This window comes from Ranitomeya variabilis, chromosome 6 (assembly GCF_051348905.1).
Source record: "Ranitomeya variabilis isolate aRanVar5 chromosome 6, aRanVar5.hap1, whole genome shotgun sequence".
NCBI classification, from domain to species: Eukaryota; Metazoa; Chordata; class Amphibia; order Anura; family Dendrobatidae; genus Ranitomeya; species Ranitomeya variabilis.
In genome coordinates, this window is record NC_135237.1 from 181,019,950 (window position 1) to 181,046,405 (window position 26,456).

Here is a 26,456-nt window from a genome sequence, read left to right on the forward strand (position 1 = left end):
TTATGCACCTGTCAAATTTTGTTTGAATGCAGATTGCACATTTTCTGTTAGTACAATAAACCTCATTTCAAGGCAGAAACATTACTGTGTCCAACAGTTATTAGATATATGAAACTGAAATAGCTGTTGCAAAAAAAAAAATTTTTATAAAACATTAAGCTTAAGATTAATAGGGGTGCCCAAACTTTTTCATATAACTGTATATTATCGGTCAGAGTTCTGTGTGCACAGCGGACGGCACACTGACCAGTGAAAATCTTATCGTGCAGCGCACTTCATGGCTGACTGTGTGTGACTTTACGTTTTTACTACTATTTTCTGAACTTCCAATTTTGTATAGACGCGTAATGCCAGCCCAAAAGTTAAAAAGCAGTCCATATATATGTGTTCATGGGTTCAATATACTTTGTCATTTATTAAAATCTCTGCCGATTCAGAGCTCCTGAGTAAAGTGGATGGTCCTGCTCAGTGAATGAAACCCTTCCCAACATGACAATACATTATGTGATCCTTATCAATCATTACTTGGGATCGCCCCCTTTAGTTCTCAGCCCACCATCAGGAGGGGGTGCAGTATGAGGAGAAACCAAAGTACTCGCAAGTTCAAGGTGAACAGAAACTCTATCAAATGTTGCCCTTGGCTGGCTACTAACATAGGGTTAAAAGGTTTAACAAATCTGGGAGTTCAACAAGAAGCATAAGAGACAGTATTGACCGACAGTAAGAAATGGTGCTGGAAGCACAGCCACACCTTCTTGTACATATGTTGCAGAACTGTAGGGAACCTGCCTCAATATTTGTACAACAGCCGCTTGAGTTTGTAGCACTGTACTCTGGATACTATCATCGGCCAAAAACAGTTAGCCACGAAAGCAGAATTCTGGCTCGATACAGGTAAATGCACAATCTATTTATTAAATGTCCTGCTTTTACTTACCTTAGTCCATTGCCAAAAAAGGTGTCTGTAAATGATCAGGAGGAACAGCACACGCAGAGAGCATATTACCCCATCTATAAATGTGCACGGCGGGTCCTGCGGCCCCAACATTGCATTTCATTATTCTCCAACTAACCTGAACAATATGGAAGGAGGCAGCTTGGACTGTACTCAAGCTTTTTCATGAAGCGGATCTGTCCGTTCTCTTTGAGGCAGAAGAAGTTTCTCTCGCCAAGTATAAATATTGAGAAAACTGTGTGATTAAAAGTCACAATGCTGATATCCAAGGCCTGCTCACCTATGTTCACCATCCAGTCGGCCTGTGGAAGACAAGGCGCAGGGAAGAACATTAAGCACTTTAGCAGCTGCGCGTCACCTAATTATTGCTTGATGTTCTCCAGACGCACATTGGTAGATCATGAAGAGCATGCTGTTACCTAGCCCAAAGTGCTCAAGAACATGCGATTTGTTATCCTTGGGCTTCCTCATTTCCATGACATTCATTTTAATCATTAGAGGCAAAGTGCAAACCTTTACAGACATTTTCTGAATCAACAATATATCAGTTTAGGCTTTGTAAAGTGTCTCCATCCTTGTCCAGGTCTTTTCCTATAGTCTGCCATGGTGGAGAGGAAGCCGCATTTAGATTTATGGAAACAGGCATCACATTCACATTACGTTTCCCCTGTCTGAGGCACGACTGTCTAGTGAATTAACAAACCCCTTTAATTCAATGAATAACAAATAATAAATTGCAACCTATTGGGAAATCCTCATTCACACTCAGGTTATCCTATACAGGGTCTTTAAAAAAAAAAAAAAAAAGTTGAAATACAGGACTGGGGCCCTATGAGAACCAGGGGTGAATAGAGGGACCCTTACCTGGCTGCTAAATTGCTAATACAATGGCCCTTGGCCATTACCCGATACCAGGTTTCTACTACTAATTTCCCATCAGATAACGTATACTACATTTCTAATTGGAGGTATTTGCTAATATTCTTATTATTTACATATTGGGATAGGATCTTGGAGATGGGAATACCCCTTTAAGAATCAAAAATCAGGCTGACTCTTTAACTGACATGGAAGGTAGGTAATGAGCATGTTCAAGAATCCACAGCCAACTGCTGAATAACATAACGGACTCATACAATAATCAAAAAGTAAGAGATACACTGACCTAGGTTCATATATAAAACTTACTTTAGAGAAGGAAATACCAGAAAGATAAACAACGATTCGTAAAAAAAAAATTGCCAGGGTGTACAAAATGGAAACAAAACCACTAATTATCCTGGAATCCAAATATACAAAAGAAGGCTTAAAGGGGTATTCCCATCTCCAAGATCCTATCCTAATATGTCGTAGCTGTGATAATAATATTAGCAAATGCCTTAAATTAGAAATGTGGTATAGTTCTTCTGATTTCCTATGTCGCTTACCACATGTGCAGGGCATTGCAGTCACTTAGATATCCAAGGTTAGAACCATTAACAACTAACCAACTGTCCCTATATGAGCGATCGTTACCATGGATACCTAAGCTACTGCAATGCCCTGCACATGGGGTAAGTGACATAACTATACTACATTTCTAGTTGGAGGTATTTGCTAATATTATTATTATCAACTATATCATTGTGAGTTTTCAAGTTTGATTGTATCTTTGGTCTATGTCTACATAGCTACCCGTGGCCTTTTTTGTATCATACCTCATGTTTACCTATTGTTTTTTTCTAGTTCCCCTTGTTGTTAATATTGCTTTTTAATTTGTTTTAAAGGGAATATGTCATAAGGTTTTTTGCTACATAATATAAGAGCAGTACAATGAAGGGAAAGAGACCCTGATTCCAGTAATCTGTCACTTACTAGGCTAAGTATAGATTTGATAGGATCTATACGACTAGTAAATCTTCTGCCAAGTAAACCTCCATATTCATAAGCTCTGTATAACTCCGCCTCCACCACTGATTCGCAGCTTTCTGCCTATACACAGTACACCCAGAAATCTGCCAATCAGTGATGTGGGTGGGGTTATACAGCGCCCAGCATTCAGAGAACTGCTAGATCTGAAGCAAATAAAACAGTAATTATGAAAAAAATACAGCTCGCAGCCCAATAAGTGACACATTGCTGGAATCAAGTTTCTTTCTTCCGGACCCAAATTGTCATGAAAATGTGGCAGCACCCTGCAGATCCCTATAGACCGCAAGAACATAGGGTGTACCATTATAACCAGCTGAGAGGAGAACTCTGCAGGAAAAATGCAATGGTACACCTATTTGCAGGAAGGGGTTAATGAAAGTTTCACTTGTGTTCTAGTTCTGGGCATAGGCACAGTTATCAGTCTGATGTAGGATAATAAGGGGATTTAACAAGGGATGGAAGCTGAACCGGAGATAACACAGAGAGTGAAATCAGCAGCAGACACATTAAATGACTAGGAAGGTGGTGAAGGATTTGGCTGTAACGATACCCCCATTCAGAGCCTACAAGCAGATGAAAGCTGGGCCTAGCCACACATCATTACAAATGGGTTAGTTTTCCTAAAGCATGCAATTTATGAAAGATGAGACAGAGACTTAGCAGATGCCAATTCAACAACGCTGTCATGTACACCGAAAGGTTAAAAAGCAATAAAAAAAGAAAGCAAGTAGGTTTCAGCTTCCACAAATCCAGAAACCACCTGTGATGAACCCCAAATATATCAGGGATTTATAAAAGAAATTCCTAATAGAAAGGTATCGTTAGAGATGAGAGCTTATGTCTTTCTAATTCACCAGGAAATGTGAGCTCTAATATGACAGCTTAGTGTTACTATTAGGGATGGGAGAACCCAAACTGTAAAGATCGGGGATCATACCGGGACATATGGTGCCCGATGCCGAACTCCGAACACGGACTTTTTCCCAGAAGTCCGTTTTACTGTGTGGATTCGGCGTCCACTAATAGGGTTGAGCGACTTTTACTTTTTTAGGATCGAGTCAGGTTTCGTGAAACCCGACTTTGTCAAAAGTCGAGTCGAGTGAAATCGGCCGATAATCGCGCAAAGTCGGGGATCGACCGAAACACGAAACCCAATGTAAGTCAATGGGGGAGCAAAGTCGGCAGTGAGTGGAGGACAGGAAAACACCTACAGTGCCCATTTTAATGTCAAAAAACATCAATTTGTGTCACTTAAGCTTGTGAATCTTAATTTACCTTATAATAATAGTTAGGCATTGAAAATCGGGGGTCATTTGGCTAAAGTTGTGGAGGGGTAGGGCTGGCTCAAGGTTTTTAGTGGGCCCAGGAAACGCGGACTTCGTCACGACGGTGGAGCAGGGAGAGGTCAGTATTTCAACTTTGCAAGTGCTGTGATCCTGAACAAGCAGGGGGGGCCCACTCGTTGGCATTGGCACTGGGCCCCTCAAAGTACAGCGTTGTGTTTGACGGCGGGGGCGCCTCCCACCGGCAGAGACACTTTTGCGTACTATGAGGGGCCCTGTGCCAGTGACATCGCCAACGAGTATGCCCTCCCCACCTGATGAAGGAACCTGCACCTTCCTCTTTGTCCCTATGTAAGGTGGTATAGTATGCGGGAAGGGGAACCTGAATTTCAGCAGGGTTAGATTCTGGCTGTGTAGAGTGCGAGGGGAATGTAGTGGTCTGGGTCAATGTACCAGCAGACTCATGTAGCACTGGCTGGGCAATGGGCAGGATGAGGAGGAAACACAGATATAGGCCCAAATAATAAAGTGGGCTAAATGCAGTTCAAAATTGGTAACAGGACTAAACAGGTGGCATTGCTTTGTTCAGTGGAGGACAACTGTAATGAGAGGCAGACACAGTTAGTAGTCCCAAATAATAAAGTGGGCCAAATAAAGTTCAAAATTGTTAACAGGAGTAAACAGGCGGCACTGCTTTGTTCAGTGGAGGAGAACACCAAAGAGCGGCAGACACCGTTAGTAGGCCCCAATCAAACTAGTAGGCCAAATGCTGTTTAATATCTGATATAGGCCGAAAGCCTGAAGATTGAAGCTCAGCTTTGTTCAGTGGAGGAGAAAAGCAAGGAGCGGCAGACACCATTAGCATACCTCCCAACTTTTGAAGATGGGATAGAGGGACAAAGTTTGCGGCGCGGCAAATTTTAGGCCACGCCTCTAACCACACCCATTCATAATTAGTCACACCCATACGTCCCAACCACACCCATTTACATATACAAAAATTATAAACAAAAAAATATGGCCACACAGTGCTCCATACTGTATAATGGCCAGACATGATGCTCCATACTGTATGATGACCACACATGATGCTCCATAATGTATAATGACCGCACATGATGCTCCATACTGAATAATGACCGCAGATGATGCTCCATACTGTATAATGACCGCACATGATGCTCCATACTGTATAATGACTGCACATGATGCTCCATACTGTATATTGGCTGCACATGATGCTCCATACTGTATAATGGCCCCACATGATGCTCCATACTGTATAATGACCCCACATGATGCTCCATACTGTATAATGACCCCACATGATGCTCCATACTGTAATGACCGCACATGATGCTCCATACTGTATAATGACCGCACATGATGCTCCATACTGTATAATGACCGCACATGATGCTCCATACTGTATAATGGCCCCACATGATGCCCCATACTGTATAATGACCGCACATGATGCTCCATACTGTATAATGACCGCACATGATACTTCGTACAATATAATGGCCACACATAGCTACTCCTACACACGTGGCTGCGCTCCGTACACTTTGCACACATGGCTCCGCTCCGTAGACACGCGCTCCACTCCATACACCTCATGCACACATGGCTCCGCTCCATACACCTCATACACACATGGCTCCGCTCCATACACCTCGCACACACATGGCTCCGCTCCATACACCTCGCACACACACGGCTCCGCTCCATACACCTCACACACACACGGCTCCGCTCCATACACCTCGCACACACACAGCTCCGCTCCATACACCTCGCACACACACGGCTCCGCTCCATACACCTCGCACACACACGGCTCCGCTCCATACACCTCGCACACACACGGCTCCGCTCCATACACCTCGCACACACACGGCTCCGCTCCATACACCTCATACACACACGGCTCTGCTCCATACACCTCGCACACACACGGCTCCGCTCCATACACTTCAAACACACATGACTCTGCTACATCCACACTGTACACACCTCCTGACCCCACACAAGGCAGCTTACTTTCCTCATCCAGCAACCAGCACAGCCGAGTCCTGCAATCCACAGAGGTCCCGATCATGTGACCCCTGACTCCTCCCCTCCAGGTCCTGTGTGCAGAAAGCAGGCAGCCATACGGAAGGGTAAGGGCCCGGGGCATGGCTTAACACAAGGGGGCGTGTCGGTCCTGATGTCTGCGGGATCAGAGCATCCCGTGCTGGACAGCGGGGCAAAGGCTAAAAACCGGGACAGTCCCGCACAATGAGGGACGGTTGGGAGCTATGCCGTTAGTAGGCCCAACCAAACTAGTATCCCAAATGCAGTTTCATATTAAAAATATAGACCGAAAGCCAGAAGATTGAAGCTCAGGAAAAAAAACCTGGAGAACACCAAGGAGCGGCAGACACCGTTAGTAGGCCCCAACCAAACTAGTAGCCCAAATGCAGTTTAAAATTCTAAATACAGGCCGAAAGCCTGAAGATTGAAGCTCAGATTTGTTCAGTGGATGAGACAAGCAAGGAGCGACAGACACCGTTACTAGGGCCCAACCAAAGTAGTAGGCCAAATGCAGTTTAAAATTTCCTATAGGCCGAAAGCCTGAAGATTGAAGGTCAGCTTTGTTCAGTGGAAGAGAACACCAAGAAGCAGCAGACACCATTACTAGGGCCCAACCAAACAAGTAGGCCAAATGCAGTTAAATATCTGACATCGGATGAAAACTGAGGCTCAGCTTTGTTGAGTGGAGGACAACTGTAATGGGAGGCAGACACAGTTAGTAGGCATACATAAGAAAGTAGGCAAAATGCAGTTCAAAATTGGTTAGTGGAGTACACAGGTGACATAGCTTTGTTCAGCGGAGGACAACTGTAATAAGTGGCTCAGACAGACAGAGTAGGCCTACAATTAAAAAAGGTGGCTAATTGTAGTTCAAAATTTGGAATAGGAGTACACAGTCGGCATAGCGTGGTTCAGCGGAGGAGGACAAGTGTAATTAGTGGCTGACACACTGAGTAGGCGTAAAATAAAAAAGAAGGCTATATACAGTTCACAATTGGTAAGAGGAGTACACAGGCGGCCTTGCTGGGTTCAGCGGTGCAGGACAACTGTTGTGAGAGTCTGACACAGTTACTAGGACAAAGTAAATAAGTCATAAATAAACTGGTGGCATAGCGAGGTACAGGGGTGGGCTCCTCTACAGAGTTGCAGACGGGTAGTTGGCGCAAAGTATTAAGGGGTCTAAATGGAGGCCAGGGCCCCTGTATATTTTTACTATCATCTATCATTGCAACAAATTTGTTATGGCAGTGCCATTTAAGGATTTAACAGCACTGACTACACAGTGGTGGGGCAGGGAGAGGAAAGTTTTGCAAGTGGTAGAGCACAGTTCGAGCTGGGGGGGAACACTGTCTCGTGGGCGGCGGTACTGGCCCAGGGCACCTCATATTACGACGGTGTGTCTGACGTTGGTTGTGCACCACCACCGTCAGAGACACTTCATTGTACTATGAGGGACCCTGTGCCAGTGCCGTGGCCCAAGAGTGGGCACACCCACCTGTCCAGGCAAACGGCACTCGCACGGGTGCTTGCGCCATGTTGTGACCATGGCCCTGTGGGGGGAGTCAGCCAATTTAGGGAGGTATACAAATGGCCTATGGTGGACATTCGGCACCTGCAAATAGCGGAATTGGAGCACTCAGTAAGAGGAGGCCAAAAACAATAAAAAAAATTTCTGGCAAGCTACGTGTCAGCAGGGGAAGGTGGGGCAAAATAATTCGAAATCCATGATTGGTTCATTTTAATGAAGGTTAGATCATCAACATTTCGGGGAGCCAGATGTGTCCTTTTTTCGGTCAGTATTGAACCAGCAGCACTGAAGACTCTTTCTGAGAGCACACTAGCAGCTGGGCAAGCGAGCTTCTGTAATGCATATTCTGCCAATTCGGGCCAGGTGTCTAGTTTAGATGCCCAGTAATCAAAGGGGAATGACCTGTGAGGGAGAACATTGATAGTGGCGGAAAAATAGTTGGTAACCATACTGGACAAATGCTGTCTCCTGTCACTTTGAATCGATGCAGCAGTACCTGCCATGTCTGCGGTCATTGTGAAATCACTCCACAACCTGGTGAGAAATCCCCTCTGTCCAATGCCACTTCGGCTTTGTGCACCTCTAGCACCTCTGCCATGTTGCCCCCTACAGCTCGTGTGAGAACCATCAGCGCCGCTGTGTGCTGGGAATGCCTGAACCAAACGGTCTACAAGAGTTGCTTGTTTGGTAGCCAATATTTGCTCAAGGTTCTCATGTGGCATGATATTTTGTAATTTGCCTTTGTATCGTGGATCAAGGATGCAGGCCAACCAGTAATCGTCATCGGTCATTTTGATAATGTGGGGGTCCCGTTTTAGGATACGCAAGGCATACTCTGCCATGTGGGCCAAAGTTCCAGGTGTCAATTCACTGCTTGTGCTGGGTTAAGGAGCACTTTCTTGAAAATCTACCTCACTTGTGGCCCGCAAAAACCCTGTACCTGACCTTGCAATGCCAGCAGTTTCTATTGCCCCCTGAGAAGCATCCTCCTCCCATAAATATTCAGCCCCATCATCCTCCTCCTCCTCTCCATCCGCCACCTCGTCCCGGAGACATCCCTGACAAGACAATGGCTGACTGTCATCAAGGCTTCCCTCCTCCTCGGCCGCAGACGCCTGCTCCTTGATGTGCGTCAAACTTTGCATCAGCAGACGCATTAGTGGGATGCTCATGCTTATGATGGCGTCGTCCGCACTGACCAGCCGTGTGCATTCCTCAAAACACTGAAGGGCTTGACAGATGTCTTGGAGCTTCGACCACTGCACACCAGACAACTCCATGTCTGCCATCCAACTGCCTGCCCGTGTATGTGTATCCTCCCACAAATACATGACAGCACGCCTCTGCTCGCACAGCCTCTGAAGCATGTGCAGTGTAGAGTTCCACCTTGTTGCAACGTCTATTATTAGGCGGTGCTGGGGAAGATTCAGCGATCGCTGATGGTTAAGCATACGGCTGGAGTGTACGGACGACCGGCAGATGTGCGAGCAAAGTCTGCGCACCTTCAGGAGCAGGGCTGGTAAATCAAGGTAATTCTTGAGGAAGCACTGCACCACAAGGTTCAAGGTGTGAGCCAGGCAAGGTATGTGTTTCATTTCAGAAAGGGCTATGGCAGCCATAAAATTCCTTCCGTTATCACTGACTACCTTGCCTGCCTCAAGATGTACACTGCCCAGCCATGACTGAGTTTCTTGCTGCAAGTACTCGGCCAGTACTTCCACGGTGTGTCTGTTGTCGCCCAAACACTTCATTTGCAGCACAGCCTGCTGACGCTTACCACAAGCTGTTCCATAATGGGACACCATGGGTGCAACACTGGCAGCTGCGGATGGAGTGTTCGTGCGACTGAGCTCTGTGGACGAGCTTTCGCTTCTGGAGGAGGAGGTGCAAACGCCTACAGCCAACTGTTTCCTAGACCGTGGGCTAGGCAGAACTGTGACACTATGGCTGTCCCCTGTAGACCCTGCATCCACCACATTAACCCAGTGTGCCGTGATGGACACGTAACGTCCCTGGCCATGCATACTGGTCCATGCATCAGTTGTTAGGTGCGCCTTTCTACTGACCGATTGCCTCAGTGCATGGACAATGCGTTCTTTGACATGTTGGTGGAGTGCTGGGGTGGCTTTTCTCGCAAAGAAGTGTCGACTGGGTAGGTCATAGTGTGGTATTGCGTAGTCCATCAGGGCTTTGAAAGCTTCACTTTCAACCAACCGGTAAGGCATCATCTCTAAAGAGATTAGTCGAGCAATGTAGCCGTTCAAACCCTGTGTACGCGGATGAGAGGAAGAGTCCTTTCTTTTCCTATCTAGAGTCTCTTGTAGGCTGAGCTGGACTGGAGAGCTGCATATAGTGGAACTAGCGGAGGCGGTGGTGGACATGGCAGATTGATAAAGGCTTGGTGATGGTATTCTTGTATTCTTGATGTGGGCCTACCTACAATGTTTCCAACCAAGAACCTTGTGATTCCAGGACCCTGACTGCTTTGGCCTTGTGACAATACCTCCACATTTGTTACTGATGGTGCCATAACCGGTGGGCTTCCAGTGAAGGGAAGCAAAGTTGCGTTGCTGACTAACTTCAATATGAGGAGGTGCATCAACGGTACGGGAAGTTTGGTAGTTAGTCCATGCTTCAAAGTGCCTGCTGGTTAGATGTCTACGCATGCACGTTGTATTTAAACCTTGTAGATTCTTCCCTCTGTTAAAGGTCTTGGAGCATTTCTTACATATTACTTTGGACTGATCATTCGGATCTTGGTTAAAAAATTGCCACACTGCACTCGTCCTACTATGGAATACCTTTTCAGGCTTTGCACGTCGTGCTACTATCACTGGATGGCAACACTGTCCTACACCTGTTGTGGTTTTTGACACACGTTTTGGGCATGATGCGGGCCTGCCAGATGACAGCTTTTGCGATGTAGATGGATGCAGCAGATCATCCTCCTCCGCTTCTGAGCTACAGGCAGCGGCACCCTCTTCCCCCAATGGCTGCCAATCAGGGTCAACAACTGGGTCATCTATCACCTCCTCTTCTATGTCCTGTGCACCTTCCTCTGTGTCACCGTGTAAGCCGGTGCTATAGCGTTCGGGACGGGGCACCATAGTCTCATCAGAGTCAGATTATGGCTCTGTACACTGCGAGGGCAATGTTGTGATCTGAGTCAATGGAACAGCATAATGATCTAGCTGTGGCTGTGCATCTGTGCACTCCATGTCCGATTCATCTTGTAATGGGCATGGCCTGTTAACAATTTCCCTTTCTAACCCAGGCACGGTATGTGTAAAGAGCTCCATGGAGTAACCTGTTGTGTCGCCTGACGCATCCTTCAGTGTTGTTCTGGGTGAAGGACACAAGGAAGCGACTTGTACCTGACCGGGAGCATCCACTGACGATGCGCTGCTTTTAAATTTTGCACTTTCCGAAGAGGAGGCGAAAGAGCTAGAGGCAGAGTCAGCAAGGAAAGCCAAAACTTTTTCCTTCTGCTCCGGCTTTAAAAGCGGTTTTCCTACTCCCGGAAAAGGGAGCGTTCGAGGCCTTGTGTAGCCAGACGATGACGCTGGCTCAACAACTCGAGACTTAGGTGCTATATTGCTTTTCCCACGACCATCTGATGCTCCACGACCACCACCACTACCATCATTACCAGCTGGCAATGACCGCCCACGGCCACGACCTCTTCCACCAGACTTCCTCATTCTTGGAAAACTGTAACTAAACTAACAACCGTTATATGGTACTGTAAAACCAGGCAGAAGGTGTACGTAAACTTGTTGTGAATCAAAATCTCCCTTTATAGGTGTGGGAGACTGCTGGGAAAATCAGGCCCACTGTTACACTACACAGTTTCAGTGTCAGAAAGTGGCTGACAGATATGCCACAAACAGGACTGACGCAGATGCAGTCAGTGGCAATAGAAATCTCCCTTTTCATGTGTGGGAGACAGCAGAAAAATCAGGCCCACTGTTACACTACACAGTTTCAGTGTCAGAAAGTGGCTGACAGATATGCCACAAACAGGACTGACGCAGATGCACTGAGTGGCAATATAAATCTCCCTTTTTGTGTGGGAGAATGCAGGAAAAAATCAGGCCCACTGTATTACACTACACAGTTTGATTGGCAGAAAGTGGCTGGCAGATATGCCACAAACAGGACTGACGAAAGTGCACTCAGTGGCAATAGAAATTTCCCTTTATAGGTGTGGGAGACTGCTGGGAAAATCAGGCCCACTGTATTACACTACACAGTTTGATTGGCAGAAAGTAGCTGGCAGATATATCAAAAAATACAAGGGCTGTAGTGTGCAAATTGCCTCTGCTGAAAAAAAGAGGACTTAACTCTATAGCGCCAACTATTGGAAGTAGAGATACTGATTTGGCTTTTATCCTAAGTCATATTGCACGACTCGTTAAAGTGTTGATTGTGACTTGTAGGATCGCTACTTCCAATAGGTGGCGCTATAGAGTTAAGTCCTCTTTTTTTCAGCAGAGGCAATTTGCATATTTAAATTCCCAGAGGAGCATTGCACGGCGAATAAGCCTCCTTACCTTGACAAGCCAGCTGGTATGTCACTCTCCATAAGGAGAAACATTACCCCTTAGACCCCAGTCCAGAGCCTCTCACCTAGCCAAATCAGTTCTCATGCTTCGCACTGACGAGGGCCAACAGCCCGAAACACCGTGTCTGCGAATTGAGATACTGATTTGGCTTTTATCCTAAGTCATATTGCACGACTCGTTAAAGGGTTGATTGTGACATGTAGGATCGCTACTTCCAATAGGTGGCGCTATAGAGTTAAGTCCTCTTTTTTTCAGCAGAGGCAATTTGCATATTTAAATTCCCAGAGGAGCATTGCACGGCGAATAAGCCTCCTTACCTTGACAAGCCAGCTGGTATGTCACTCTCCATAAGGAGAAACGTTACCCCTTAGACCCCAAGGGCTGTAGTAGAATTTCAATCTCCCTACAATGATCAAAGGACAAGTATGTCAGCAATAAAAAGGACTGCTGCACACAAGAGTGTGGACAAAGAAACAATGGAACTGTGCAGAAAGGAGCAACAGGACTTTTGCTTTGAAAAAAGCAGTTGGTTTGCACAGCGGCGTACAAACAGCAATGCAGCTATCAGGGAGCCTTATAAGCTACAGAGCTGATGCACAGAAATCTAGCCTCCACTGTCCCTGCAAAGAAAAGGTGGTGTTGGACAGTGGAAATCGCTACAGCACAAGCGGTTTGGGGGTTTATATTTCCTCCCTAACAATATCCCTGCTTCTGACGAAGCGGCAGCAACCTCTCAGATCGGCAGAAGTAAGATGGTGGTCGGCGTGCACGCCCCTTTATAGCCCTTGTGACACCGCTGAAAGCAAGCCAATGACTGTTACGCCCTTCTCTAAGATGGTGGGGACTGAGACCTATGTCATCACGCTGCCCACACTCTGGTCCATCCTTCATTGGCTGAGAAATGGCGCTTAAAGCGTCATACGAAACGCGACTTTGGCGCGAAAATCGCCGACTGCATGGCCGATCCCACACTGGGATCGGGTCGGGTTTCACGAAACCCGACTTTTTCGAAAGTCGGCGATTTATGAAATTGACCGATCCGTTTCGCTCAACCCTATCCACTAAAGGGCCTTATTCTCTCTTAGCCGTTTTAAAACGGCGATAGGAAATCAGTCTATAGCACCCCCAGAGTCCGAAGAGCTCAGAGATACCGGGGTAGCGCAGACCCTGGAGGACACAATCAAGGTCAGTTTTTCTAGTCTCCAATCATGTGATATAAAAATAATTTCTGTCTCTTCTGACATGATATATCATGTCAGATGAGAGAGACATTATGTCCCCCAGGCCCATCTCAGTACCTCGCATGACGGGTGCATGCGCAGTGCGCCTGCCGAGATATGCCAGCTGGCACCCTCTAACAGTGATCAAAAGCCCAATAATTAGTAACTAATCCCTGTGTCATCGGCTTAGTCAGATGACATTTTTTGTTATCATTTTTCTTTTTTTCATTCATTGCCATTAGGGTGAGGGTTGGGCTTAGGTTTACAGTAAGGGTTTTTTCAACTGTTAAAAACAAAAATATTATGATGACTAGTGTTGTTTGCTACTCGAGTTTGCATCGGGTGCTTGGGTATGCACCGAGTCTCGTGGATGCTCGGGTGACATTCTACAAGTCCCAGCCCCCCATGTTTCATGGCCGTTAGACACCCAAAAAACATGCAGGGATTACCTGCCACAAACATATCATCCCTGCAGGTTTTATTTGGGTGTCTAATTCGCAAAACCTGCGGGGTGGGGACTCGAGCATTTCACTCAGGGGCGGATTATAATAGGGTCAATCAGGGCGGTAGCCCAGGGCCTAGTGGTGTGGGGGGGCCCCTCGGCTACCGCTCAGATGGCCCGCCGCCAGTCAGGGCATTACTGTCCTGACTGGCGTATGGGCCCGGTGGGCAGAGAGGGGGCCCGCATCGGGCCCCGTCTCATCTGCTCACCGGGCCCCTACCGGCGCTGCGGCAGTTTCACCTATTGACGTGCGGGCGCGCGCCCGCACGTCAATAGTTAACAACAGCCGCCAGCCAATTGAAGGCTGGCAGCTGAAGTTGGCCGCAGGCGCAGCGCACACGTCGCCGGCGTCTGACGTCATTGTCAGTCGCCTGCGAGTGTGCGCTGCTGGAGGGAGCTCGCCGCTGGAGCGCACAGGTCAGGTGAGGAAAACTCATTTTTTTTTTTTTGCTAACGGCAATCCAGGGGGCCCGGGCGGGCCAGAATGCTGGACACACTCGGGGCAATGCTGGAGACACTGGGGCAGATTGCTGGAGACAATGGGGCAGATTGCTGGAGACAATGGGGCAGATTGCTGGAGTCGGACACACTGGGGGCAATGCTGGACACACTGGGGCAGATTGCTGGACACACTCTCTGGGGGCAATGCTGGACAAACTGGGGCAGATTGCTGGAGACACTCTCTGGGGGCAATGCTGGACACACTGGGGCAGATTGCTGGACACACTCTCTGGGGGCAATGCTGGACACACTGGGGCAGATTGCTGGACACACTGGGGGCAATGCTGGACACACTGTCTGGGGGCAATGCTGGACACACTGGGGCAGATTGCTGGACATACTGGGGCAGATTGCTGGACACACTGGGGGCAATGCTGGACACACTGGGGCAGATTGCTGGACATACTGGGGCAGATTGCTGGACACACTGGGGGTAATATGCTGGACACACTGGGGCAGATTTCTGGACACACTGGGGGTAATATGCTGGACACACTGGAGCTGATTGCTGGACACACTGGGGCAATGCTGGACACACTGGGGCAGATTGCTGGACACACTGTCTGGGGCAATGCTGGACACACTGGGGCAGATTGCTGGTGGACACACTGTCTGGGGGCAATGCTGGACACACTGGGGGTAATATGCTGGACACACTGGGGCAGATTGCTGGACACACTGGGGGTAATATGCTGGACACACTGGGGCAGGTTGCTGGACACACTGGGGGCAATACTGGACACACTGGGGGTAATATGCTGGACACACTGGGGCAGATTGCTGGATACACTGAGGGCAATACTGGACACACAGGGGCAGATTGCTGGACACACTGGGGCAATATGCTGGACATACTGAACACTGGGGCAATATGCTGGACATAGTGGGGCAGATTGCTGGACACACTGGGGGTAATATGCTGGACACACTGGGGCAGATTGCTGGACACACTGGGGGCAATGCTGGACACACTGGGGGTAATATGCTGGACACACTGGGGCAGATTGCTGGACACACTGGGGGCAATACTGGACACACTGGGGCAGATTGCTGGACACACTGGGGCAATATGCTGGACATACTGGGGCAGATTGCTGGGCAATGCTGGACACACTGGGGCAGATTGTTGGACACAGTGGGGGCAATATGCTGGAGTCAGACACTGGGGCAGATTGCTGGACACACTGGGGCAAAATGCTGGACATACTGGGGCAGATTGCTGGACACACTGGGGGTAATATGCTGGACACACTGGGGCAGATTGCTGGACACACTGGGGCAATATGCTGGAGTCAGACACTGGGGCAGATTGCTGGACACACTGGGGCAATATGCTGGACACACTGGGACAGATTGCTGGACACACTGGGGCAATATGCTGGACATACTGGGGCAGATTGCTGGACACACTGGGGGTAATATGCTGGACACACTGGGGGTAATATGCTGGACACACTGGGGCAGATTGAAGGACACACTGGGGCAGATTGCTGGACACACTGTCTGGGGGCAATGCTGGACACACTGGGGCAGATTGCTGGACTCACTGGGGGCAATATGCTGGAGTCAGACACTAGGGCAGATTGCTGGACACACTGGGGCAATATACTGGACATACTGGGGCAGATTGCTGGACACACTGGGGGTAATATGCTGGACACACTGGGGCAGATTTCTGGACACACTGGGGGTAATATGCTGGACACACTGGGGGTAATATGCTGGACACACTGGGGGCAGATTGCTGGAGTCAGACACTAGGGCAGATTGCTGGACAAACTGGGGCAATATGCTGGACATACTGGGGCAGACTGTTGGACACACTGGGGGTAATATGCTGGACACACTGGGGCAGATTGCTGGACACACTGGGGGTAATATGCTGGACACACTGGGGCAGATTGCTGGACACACTGGGGGCAATGCTGGACACACTGGGGAAGATTGCTGGACACACTGGGGGCAATATGCTGGAGTCAGACACGGGCAGATTGCTGGACACACTGGGGCAATATGCTGGACATACTGGGGCAGATTGCTGGACACACTGGGGGTAATATACTGGACACACTGGGGCAGACTGCTGGACACACTGGGGGAAATATGCTCGACACACTGGGGGCAGATTGCTGTGCATACTAGGGGCAGATTGCTGGACACACTGGGGCAATATGCTGGACACACTGGGGCAGATTGCTGGAGACACTGTCTGGGGGCAATGCTGGACACACTGGGGAAGATTGCTGGACACACTGGGGGCAATATGCTGGAGTCAGACACGGGCAGATTGCTGGACACACTGGGGCAATATGCTGGACATACTGGGGCAGATTGCTGGACCCACTGGGGGTAATATGCTGGACACACTGGGGCAGATTGCTGGAGACACTGGGGCCAGGACTGGAGGCATGGGCAGAATGTAGATACGGGGCATGATTGGAGACACGGGGCAGAATGAAAGACATGGGGCAGGATTGGATCATCGGGCAGGATGGATACGATGGAGACAGATGGGGCAGGATGGGGAGATCATATGGGGTAGAATGGATACTCATGAGGGCAGGATGCGAGAACATATGGCTGAAGCCAGGAATTAGATAAACGGGGCCAGGATGGGGAATATTATTACCATAGGGGCTAATTAAGGGATATTATTACTGCAGTGATGTATTTATTTTATTTTTTGAGTATACTGTTTTAAATAGTGGGGCAGTCCTGTTACTGTGCAGAGTGACACTATGTCGCCTTTTTTTCTTCATGTGGTGTAATGTAGAAGTTGTGAAAAATTAAGTAATGTGTTCTGCAAGCTCGAGATAACTGTGTTATTTCCTGCAGAGACGAGTCCTGGCTGGAAGAAATGATGGCGGTCTGTGCTGGATGAAAGATGAAGGACTTCACCTAGAGACGTCACTGGTGAGTCAGCGTTATCTATACACTGACACTATACACTGTATACTATATACAGAGGTCCTGTGTATAATGTCACCAGTGATCACTGTATAACCTCTACACAGACACTGCATACTAAGTACAGATGTCCTGTGAATACTGGCACTTATGGTGATAGCATTGTGTATTTTTTTTATTACTGATCAGTATTGTAGTATTCAGTCACTATGTGGTGGTAATATGTGGTCTGGAAATGGTGTTGTGGTATCTGTCCCTTGTATGTGCTATTTGGTCACCAAGTGGTGGTAATATGTGGTCTTGACATGGTGTAGCGGTATTTGTTCCTTGTATGTGATATTGGTCATTTTAAAAATTGAAAAATAAATCATGATATACCTAAATTGTATTGCATATTTTAACAAATATTTAATAGGTTACAGTAGAGTAGGGCCCAGCCAAAAGTAGCTACCGTGTTATGGTGGCGACTTACAAAATCTTTGTAACATGACACACATGACCCCGTCACATGACCGGGGGGGCCCACAGTGTCTGAACAGCCCGGGGCCCTGGCTACCCTTACTCCACCCCTGATTTCACTCACTTGCTGCATTCCCGAGCAAATTATGCAAATACGAGTAGCGAGCACTTGACCTCAAAACTAATGACAACATATTCAATATGATGACCTAATGTTATCAATTTCTGTGCAGTACTCTTGGGTTCAAAATCCTCACTATACCTCTACCTAAAATCCTCGAGGGTTGTGGTTTCCAAAATGGGGTCATTTGTGGGGGGTTTCTGCTGTTCAGGCACCTTAGGGTCTGTAAATGTGACATATCTCCTGCAATCTATTTCAGCCAAATTGTGCTCCAAAATTAAAATGGTGCTCATTCTGTTTCAAGCCCTGCCCTTTGTCCAAACAGATCTTTTTGACTACATGTGGGGTATTGCTGCGCTCAAAAGAAAGTGGGTAACAAACTGTAGGCTTCACTTTTTGGTGTTACCTCTTACAAAAGTGAAAACATTGGGGCTAAAGCAAAATTTTAGAGGTATTTTTTTCATTTCACTTTACATTAATTCCTGTGTACCAGGTGAAGGGTTAAAAAGTTTCCTGACAACAGTTTTGAAGTATTTGCGGGGAGAGGTTTTTAAAATGGTCTCACTTTTGGGGTGTTTCCAATATATAGGCCCCTCAAGGTCCATTAAAATCTGAATAGGTCTCTAAAGAAACAGGTTTTGTAAATTTGTTGAAAAAATGATAAATTGCTGCTAAAATTTTAACCCCTCTAATGTCCTAACAAAATTAAATGATGACTGGAAAATGATTCGGATGTAAAGTAGACAAATGGGAAATGTTATTTATTATGGTAATTATTTTGTACAGCATTTAAGGATATAGAGATTGAAAGTTTGAAAATTGCGATTGCTTTCAAAATTTTCGCCAAAATTGTGATATTTTCACAAATAAACGGAAGCCATATCAAACTAATTTTATCATGAAGTACAATATGTCATGAAAAAATAATCTCAGAGCCCCTTGATAGCCATTGAAGCATTCTACTTATAAAGTGACATTTGGCCTGGTCATTAAGGTCAAAATTAGCTCAGTCACATAATTGGTTAAGTCAATTCCCTAAATAAAAAAAACAGTGTTGAGTACCTCCTCCTTCGCCTCTTCCTCCTACACCACCACGTCCACCTCAACCTCCTCCTCCACTTGGAGCTCCTCACCCTGGCTCAAGATTGTTATTTTACTTTTTTTATTCTATGTTATTTTAAGAAATTTCCCTAAAAAAAAAAATACAAAAAACCCTCAAAAACAATGTTAGCTATCTCCTCTTCCGCCTCTTTCACCTTCAATGCCATGTCCACGTCCACCTCCTCCTCAACCTCCTCCTTCACTTGGACCAACGCCTCCTGGTTCAAGATTTATTTTTTAATTCATTCTATGTTATTTTAACTAATTTCCCTAACAAAAGCAATGTTTGTTACCTCCTCCTCTTCCACCTACAACGCCATGTTCATCTTCACCTCCTCCTCAATTTCCTCTTCCACTTGGACCTCTGCCTCCTGGTCCAAGATTATTATTTTTTATTCTATGTTATTTTAATTAATTTTCCAATCCACATTTGTTTGCAGGGCAACTGTACTGCTGTTACCCCAAATTTTGCTTCCTTTTTCTGTCCCCTAGGCCTTAATCCGAACATTTTACAGCACCAAAGTTCAGGTCCCATTGACTTAAGTGTGGTTCAGGGTCAAGTTCAAGTCAAGTTCAGGTGCCATACTAAACCTAGCTACTAACCATCAAACAGATTGCAGGAAAGTCCTTAAAGGGAATCTGTCACCCCAAAAATCGTATATGAGATAAAGCCACCGGCATCAGGGGCTTATCTACAGCATTCTGTAATGCTGTAGATAAGCCCCCGATGTATCCTGAAAGATGAGAAAAAGAGGTTAGATTATACTCACCCAGGGGCGGTCCCGCTGCAGTCCGGGTCCGATGGTAGTTGCGGTCCGGTCCGGGTCTGGCACCTCTTATCATCATACGATGACGTCCTCTTCTTTTCTTCCTGCTGCAGCGCAGGCGTACTTTGTCTGCCCTGTTGAGGGCAGAGCAAAGTACTGCAGTGAGCAGGCGCCGGGAAAGGTCAGAGAGGTCCAGCACCTGCACACTGCAGTACTTTGCTCTGCCCTCAATAGGGCAGACAAAGTACGCCTGCGCCGGAGCCGCAGCATGAAGACAAGAAGAGAACGACATCGTATGAAGATGGGAGGCGCCGGACCCGGAGCGCAGCGGGCCCGCCCCTGGGTGAGCATAATGAAACCGGTATTTCTTACCTTTCAGGTTACATTGGGGGCTTATGTACACATTACAGAATGCTGTAGATAAGCCCCTGATGCCAGTGGCCACAGCTCATATACGATTTTTGGGATGACAGATTCCCTTTAAGGGCTCCTTCTCACTTGTAGGAGACTCGGATGAGTCTCACACGGCAATACCCCGCGCTGCTGCTGGCACAGAGGAGCGTAGTGCGCGGCTGCATGTATTCCTATGCGGCCGCACGCTCTGATCTGAGTGCCGGGTGCAGAGCCGAGTTTTAACCATGCGAGACTCATCAGAGTTGCTCGCAAGTGAGAAGGAGCCCTAACCCCTTCACTACCCAGTGATTTTCCTTTTTTTTTTTTTTCGTTTTCATTTTTTCCTCCCCTTCTTACAAGAACCATAACATTTTTATTTTTCTAGCCATATAGCCATTTGAGAGTTTCACTTTTGCAGTACAAGTTGTACTTTTGCATGACACCACTGATTTTACCATATAGTGTACTGTAAAACGGGAAAAAAATTTCAAGTGCATTGAAATTGCAAAAAAAAGTGCAATTGCACAATTGCTTTTTTTCTTAACTTACCAAGTTCATTATATGGTAAAACTTACCTGGCAATATGATTCCCTAGATCAGTTCACTTTTTACTGTGTTCAGTAGTCCTATTAGGAGACATGAAGCTGCGATCGTCCGAACGCCTGTGCTATATATAGCAGTTATTCATTATCTCCTATAAATGCCGGCCACGGGCTGACGTTCACAAGAATATCATAATGATAGGCATGGGGTCTTCCATAGACTCCCGGCTGTTACGACAACCCATCAGCACAGCGCAATCACGTGACGGGGGGCCGATGTGCGGAATGAATGACGCGCTTCCGCCTGGCGTGTGTTAAATCCCCCACGTTAAATCCAGTGATCTAACTGGTTAACAGCTGAGGCACTTGATGGCTGATTAAACCAGCCACCAAGACCGGGGAAAAATCAGGGCTCAGAGTGTGAGCCCACATCACAGCAGGGACACGACCTTTGACGCACATGTACATCAAAGATTCTGAAGGGATTAAAGATGTTTTTTTTTCCTTGATTTGCCTTTCAGCAACCATAATTTTTCTCCTTTTTACACTTACGTGGCTGTGTGTATTTATAGGGTGCATTTTGGGAGTACATATAAATTATAAAATGACTTATAGATAAAAATAAATAAATTAATGTGCAAAAACAATATAGGCTCTTTTTTTTATATACAGGGTGGGACTACTTGTGTCATGCTGACTGGCAGCTGGATCCTGCTGCCTAATTGGGGGAGCCGGCTGTCAATCAGCATGACTCCAGTAGTCCCGCCCTGTCAACAGGAAACTGCTGCTCCGTTGACAGGAAGCAGCTGAATCTCTGGCCGGAGCGGTCAATGACCAGCACCGGGTACAACAGACAGGTAGTTGCCTCTGTTAGCAACAACATGCCTTTTTGTTTTTTAAAGTCCCGGATATCCTCTTTAACTGTCGTTTCATCAGAACTAGCAGCAGAATGTCCGTCTGCGTCTACCTCTATCTCCTCCATAGAAATGTAAAAACACCAACTGTCATCTCCTATCTCTGTAATGTGAAAATCTGGCATCCTTGAACACAGATTTCACACACTTTATTTATGAACTGAGAGTGAAAGATCAATACGGGAGGAGAAAGAAGCAGATTTTTTTGATAATATATATTTTAGTAGCTTATTTTCATGTGCACTATTGATTGATGAAATAAAAATGAAATTTATGGCTATTTTCTAAGTTGTATGTGGGTTGATATAACCAATGGACAAGATACAAGTCTGAATCTTACAGCTGAAATATGCACATTTTATTCTGCATAATATCCTCTTAGCTTTTAATAAAAATCACAAGAATCAATGTGAATGTGACAAAAATGATTTCCTTTATGTAGGAAATACAGTGGACTGTTATGGTTGTAACTTTGGTAATAACGTTTAAATCGTTTTTGCAATGTTCAACATAAGAAAAAAAAATCCCAGTGAAACAGTCTAGAAATTAGACCCCGGTGACAAGTGGAGAACTTTTATCTCATCACTGTACTTACTGCACACAAACATAAAATGATCACCTAACGACCAAGCTGAAGACATAAAAGCTGAGACCGTATTGTGATTAGGTGAAAATCCCGCACAGCGCCAGCAGTATGGACATAAAATAGTCTCCTGTGTGATGGAGCAGGAGACAGTCCGACATACTCACTTAGAAATGATGAGCAAGGGAATATTTGATCAAAAAATGAACAAAACCTAGATTGTTCCTTTTATGACCAAAGGGAGTTTCCTAAACATGTGATAAAACTTAGAATAAAATATTCTCTGCCATACGAGTTGGGACAATTTCTGGTATGGCGTGTCTGTAAAACAGCTGCAGCTGGTGTGTAGCCCACTGAGGTCTATTAGCTATATATCTAGCGAACAGAACCACAAAGCTAAAAATCATCTCAAGCTCTTACACTAAATTACTGGAATACACAGAATAGTACAACAATGTACTGGATATTTGACTATCTGCAATGGTCTGGGAACATTAAGCTGCTCTCAACAGAGGGACGTGAAGAGCCAAAGTTCATACAGCACCAACCAAGAGGTGAGGCTTATACCCCGATTTACTACCTCCTCCAAAGAGGCCGGATTCCCTTTTCCGCAGACACAGCGCCACCTTTATCACTTGGCTGTATATGGTATTGCAGTTTATCCCCATTCAAATGAATGCAATAGTGAAGAAAGCCCAAGAACAAACTCTTTTAGGATAGTATACTTTTGGACAGCCTACAATTATGCTTTAGATCACTAATATTGATAATAATAATATAATCAAATAGCACTGTCCACAGTGGAGGAGCCATGATGATGTATAATAGTTTTGTAATTTTTATGCTCTCTTTGACGGAGGTATCTCAAGCTAATTACTGTTACTCACCTGTACTGGTTCCAGTGTTGAACCTTCCTCCCTTCTCCCATGGCCACCTCTCTTTGCAGCAGTCCACCCTGGGCTTCACAGGTAACACAATAAACTCATCTGACGACATCACCCTAGGGATTTTAAGGTCTACTCAGGCAGAGGCCTGATGCATTATTATTATTATATGCTGTTGCGTAACATTGTCCACCATTGCCACAAGGTTGTCAGGATTGACTTCTACCTTACTTGGCTCAGCTCCAGCCACGTGTTTCCAACTCTTCTTGAATTCAAAGCAACAACCAGTGTTATTTCCAAGTTTAGTCCTGCTCACTAGTTATTGTTGACACCTTCCACTCAGCAAGAAAGTGATTAACTACTCTTAACTGTTCTCCGTGCTGTTCACAGCTGTGCTGTGCAATCGAGGTATTGCATCTCTTTAAGCCAGTCTAAATTTTACCTATGCTTCACTGCTATCCTGCTGGTAACAATTTCCTTGCTTAATGTCCCACTTTGTATGCATTGCCGCTATTTACCATTGCCCTGCTGGAAGATACCAGACGATTCTTCTATAATTCTTGTGATTAACTGCATCCTTTCTGGGAGTACTAGAGCTGGATTTCATACACATCTCTGAACTCCTGTGATTAACTGCATTTCTGCTGGAAGATATCAGTTTCCTGTACAATTCCTGTTCCCGTGTGTACCCCTGGCTTAGTTCTTTTGGTGCATCCTACTTCACTTGTTTGGCTTCCTGATCCTCGCTGATCCATGTGTCACCGGTCAAGACCCCCTCCACTGCACCATTGCCTTCAGTTCATGCTGTAAACCCAGACCTAAAGCTTAGAGAATCCACCTCAACTGGTAAGCCATTAATACCAATCCTTTTATAGTACTCTTTTCTAATAATCTAATCACCCACTCTCCAACGTATATGTTTTGCTCGGTTTAACTTTTTTTTGTTATTAGCATGAAATAAAGCATTTGTCATTCACAATGGCAGATGACAAAGGTATTTTTTAAAAAATCTAATGCAATTAGTTCACTGAGAGAATGGTTTGAAAGAAAGATGTAAGAAAAGAGACTGTTTTGATATAATTTAAAAAAAAAATACACAATCAGATGCCTGAAAAGAAAGAACATCATCAATTACAGTCCAGGTGAACGGTGTGCTAAATAATGCTTATTTTTTATTTTATAACAAACCCTCTCCTCTGGCAGGTTTTCAGAAAGTAATGTAAAACTCCTTTAAAGGGAACCTACCAGTGGATATATGCTGCCCAAATCACAGGCAGCATGGATGAAAGCCTGCCTGGATGACTGCAGAGAGCACTCTAGTCTGGCTTTTCCCAGCACAGTTCCAGGTGATTGGCCAAGTTCACACGTTCGGTATTTGGTCAGCATTTTACATCAGTATTTGTAAGCCACAATCACAAGTGGAAAAGTATAATAGAAAAAACACACCACTTCTGCACTTTTCATTCACTTGTGACTTTGGCTTACAAATACCGATCTAAAATTCTGACCAAATACTGAATGTGTGAACGTGGCCTTAGGTACAGACTTCTACAGAACATGTTGGTATTCATATATATACATTTACTATTGATGGCCCATCCGTATGATAAGCCATCAGTATCTGATCATTAATCGATAAGTAGTGCCAGTTGGAAGTTCCTATATGCTGCTGGAACACAGCAACTCTGTCAAAACTATAGTGTCCGAAGTTGGGTATTACAGAGCCATCCTCTATTCACTTGAATAGGGGGTGGATCTGCAGTTCCGGGCCGCGGCCACTATAGAAATGATAGAGCTGATGTATTACGGCAGCATGTGAAAGCTTCGAGTCGCCTCCAGCAACCGCTGATCATTGGGGGTGCCGGGTGTCGTACCCCTACAGATCAGATACAGATGGCCTATCATAAGAATAGCCTCTCAATAAAAAAAGTAGTGGCCAACCTCTAATGCTATGATGACATGTTTCATGATAAGACAAGATGTTTGGTGGATTTGGACTCCCATTTTCCAGTGAGTCAGTATGCGAAGCCTGGCTAATGAGCTTACAAATGGTGATAAAATTATACAAGAGGGACCAGTCCTACCACATGTAAATACTGATAAATATTCGGAAACACTTACCAGGAGTTTCTTGCCAGAACCAATTTTTTGCTGCTCAATTTCCTTTTTAGTGTCAGCATCTGTCGCCACAGCAAGCGCCTGGTATCTGCACAGAGAGCAACACATCAGAGTGTGTTCCAGCCCGCGTCGGGGCAGTGGGCCTCACACACAATCAGTCTGTAGTGAGCATCTACTCTCCTGAAGATTTCTCTGCTTAATAAACATGGCATAAAAAAGACGCTATACTAAATTCAGCATAGAATCAAAAACTAAATAAATATAAAGAGGCGGAGAGAGCAGTGACCATGTACGTCTGTGAAGCCTGGGTACCTGACTATAATATTCCATTGGCTCTGAAAATGGTACACCAGAGATCACATTTAGGGTATGTGCACACGCTGCGGATTACTCTGCGGATTTTTCCGGACTGATTTTGGTAAATCCGCAGGTAAACCGCACTTTTTTTGCGGATTTTGTGCGGATTCCACCTGCGGTTTTACACATGAGGATTCCTATTATGGAGCAGGTGTAAACCGCTGCGGAATCCGCACAAAGAATTGACACGCTACGTTTCCACGCGTTTTTCCCACGGCATGTGCACTGTGGATTTTGTTTTCCATATGTTTACATGGTACTGTACAACGCATGGAAAACTGCTGCGAATCCGCAGCATCCAATCCGCAGCAAAATCCGCACCGTGTGCACATAGCCTTATTGGGTATTTACTAGACACTATTATGTAGTGCATATAATGTATTGTATTAACCCCTTCATGACCCAGCCTATTTTGGCCTTAATGACCTTGCCATTTTTTGCAATTCTGACCAGTGTCCCTTTATGAGGTAATAACTCAGGAATGCTTCAACGGATCCTTGCGGTTCTGAGACTGTTTTTTCGTGACATATTGGGCTTCATGTTAGTGGTAAATTTAGGTCGATAATTTCTGAGTTTATTTGTGAAAAAAACGGAAATTTGGCGAAAAATTTGAAAATTTTGCAATTTTCACATTTTGAATTTTTATTCTGTTAAACCAGAGAGTTATGTGACACAAAATAGTTAATAAATAACATTTCCAAAATGTCTACTTTACATCAGCACAATTTTGGAAACAAATTTTTTTTTTGCTAGGAAGTTATACGGG

At 45.8% G+C, this 26,456-nt stretch overlaps 1 protein-coding gene across 4 annotated transcripts in view; it reads right to left on the reverse strand.

Moving 5' to 3' along the window:
* BBS9 (Bardet-Biedl syndrome 9) overlaps positions 1-26,456 on the reverse strand; it is a 594,435-nt gene that overhangs the window by 389,413 nt on the left and 178,566 nt on the right. For all 4 annotated transcript variants that reach the window (XM_077269285.1, XM_077269283.1, XM_077269284.1 and 1 more), the window contains 2 exons: positions 25,337-25,421; positions 1,074-1,257 (listed from right to left, as the gene is read on the reverse strand). In XM_077269285.1, coding sequence (XP_077125400.1) covers positions 1,074-1,257; positions 25,337-25,421 — 269 coding nt within the window. The remainder of the gene's footprint in view (positions 1-1,073; positions 1,258-25,336; positions 25,422-26,456) is intronic.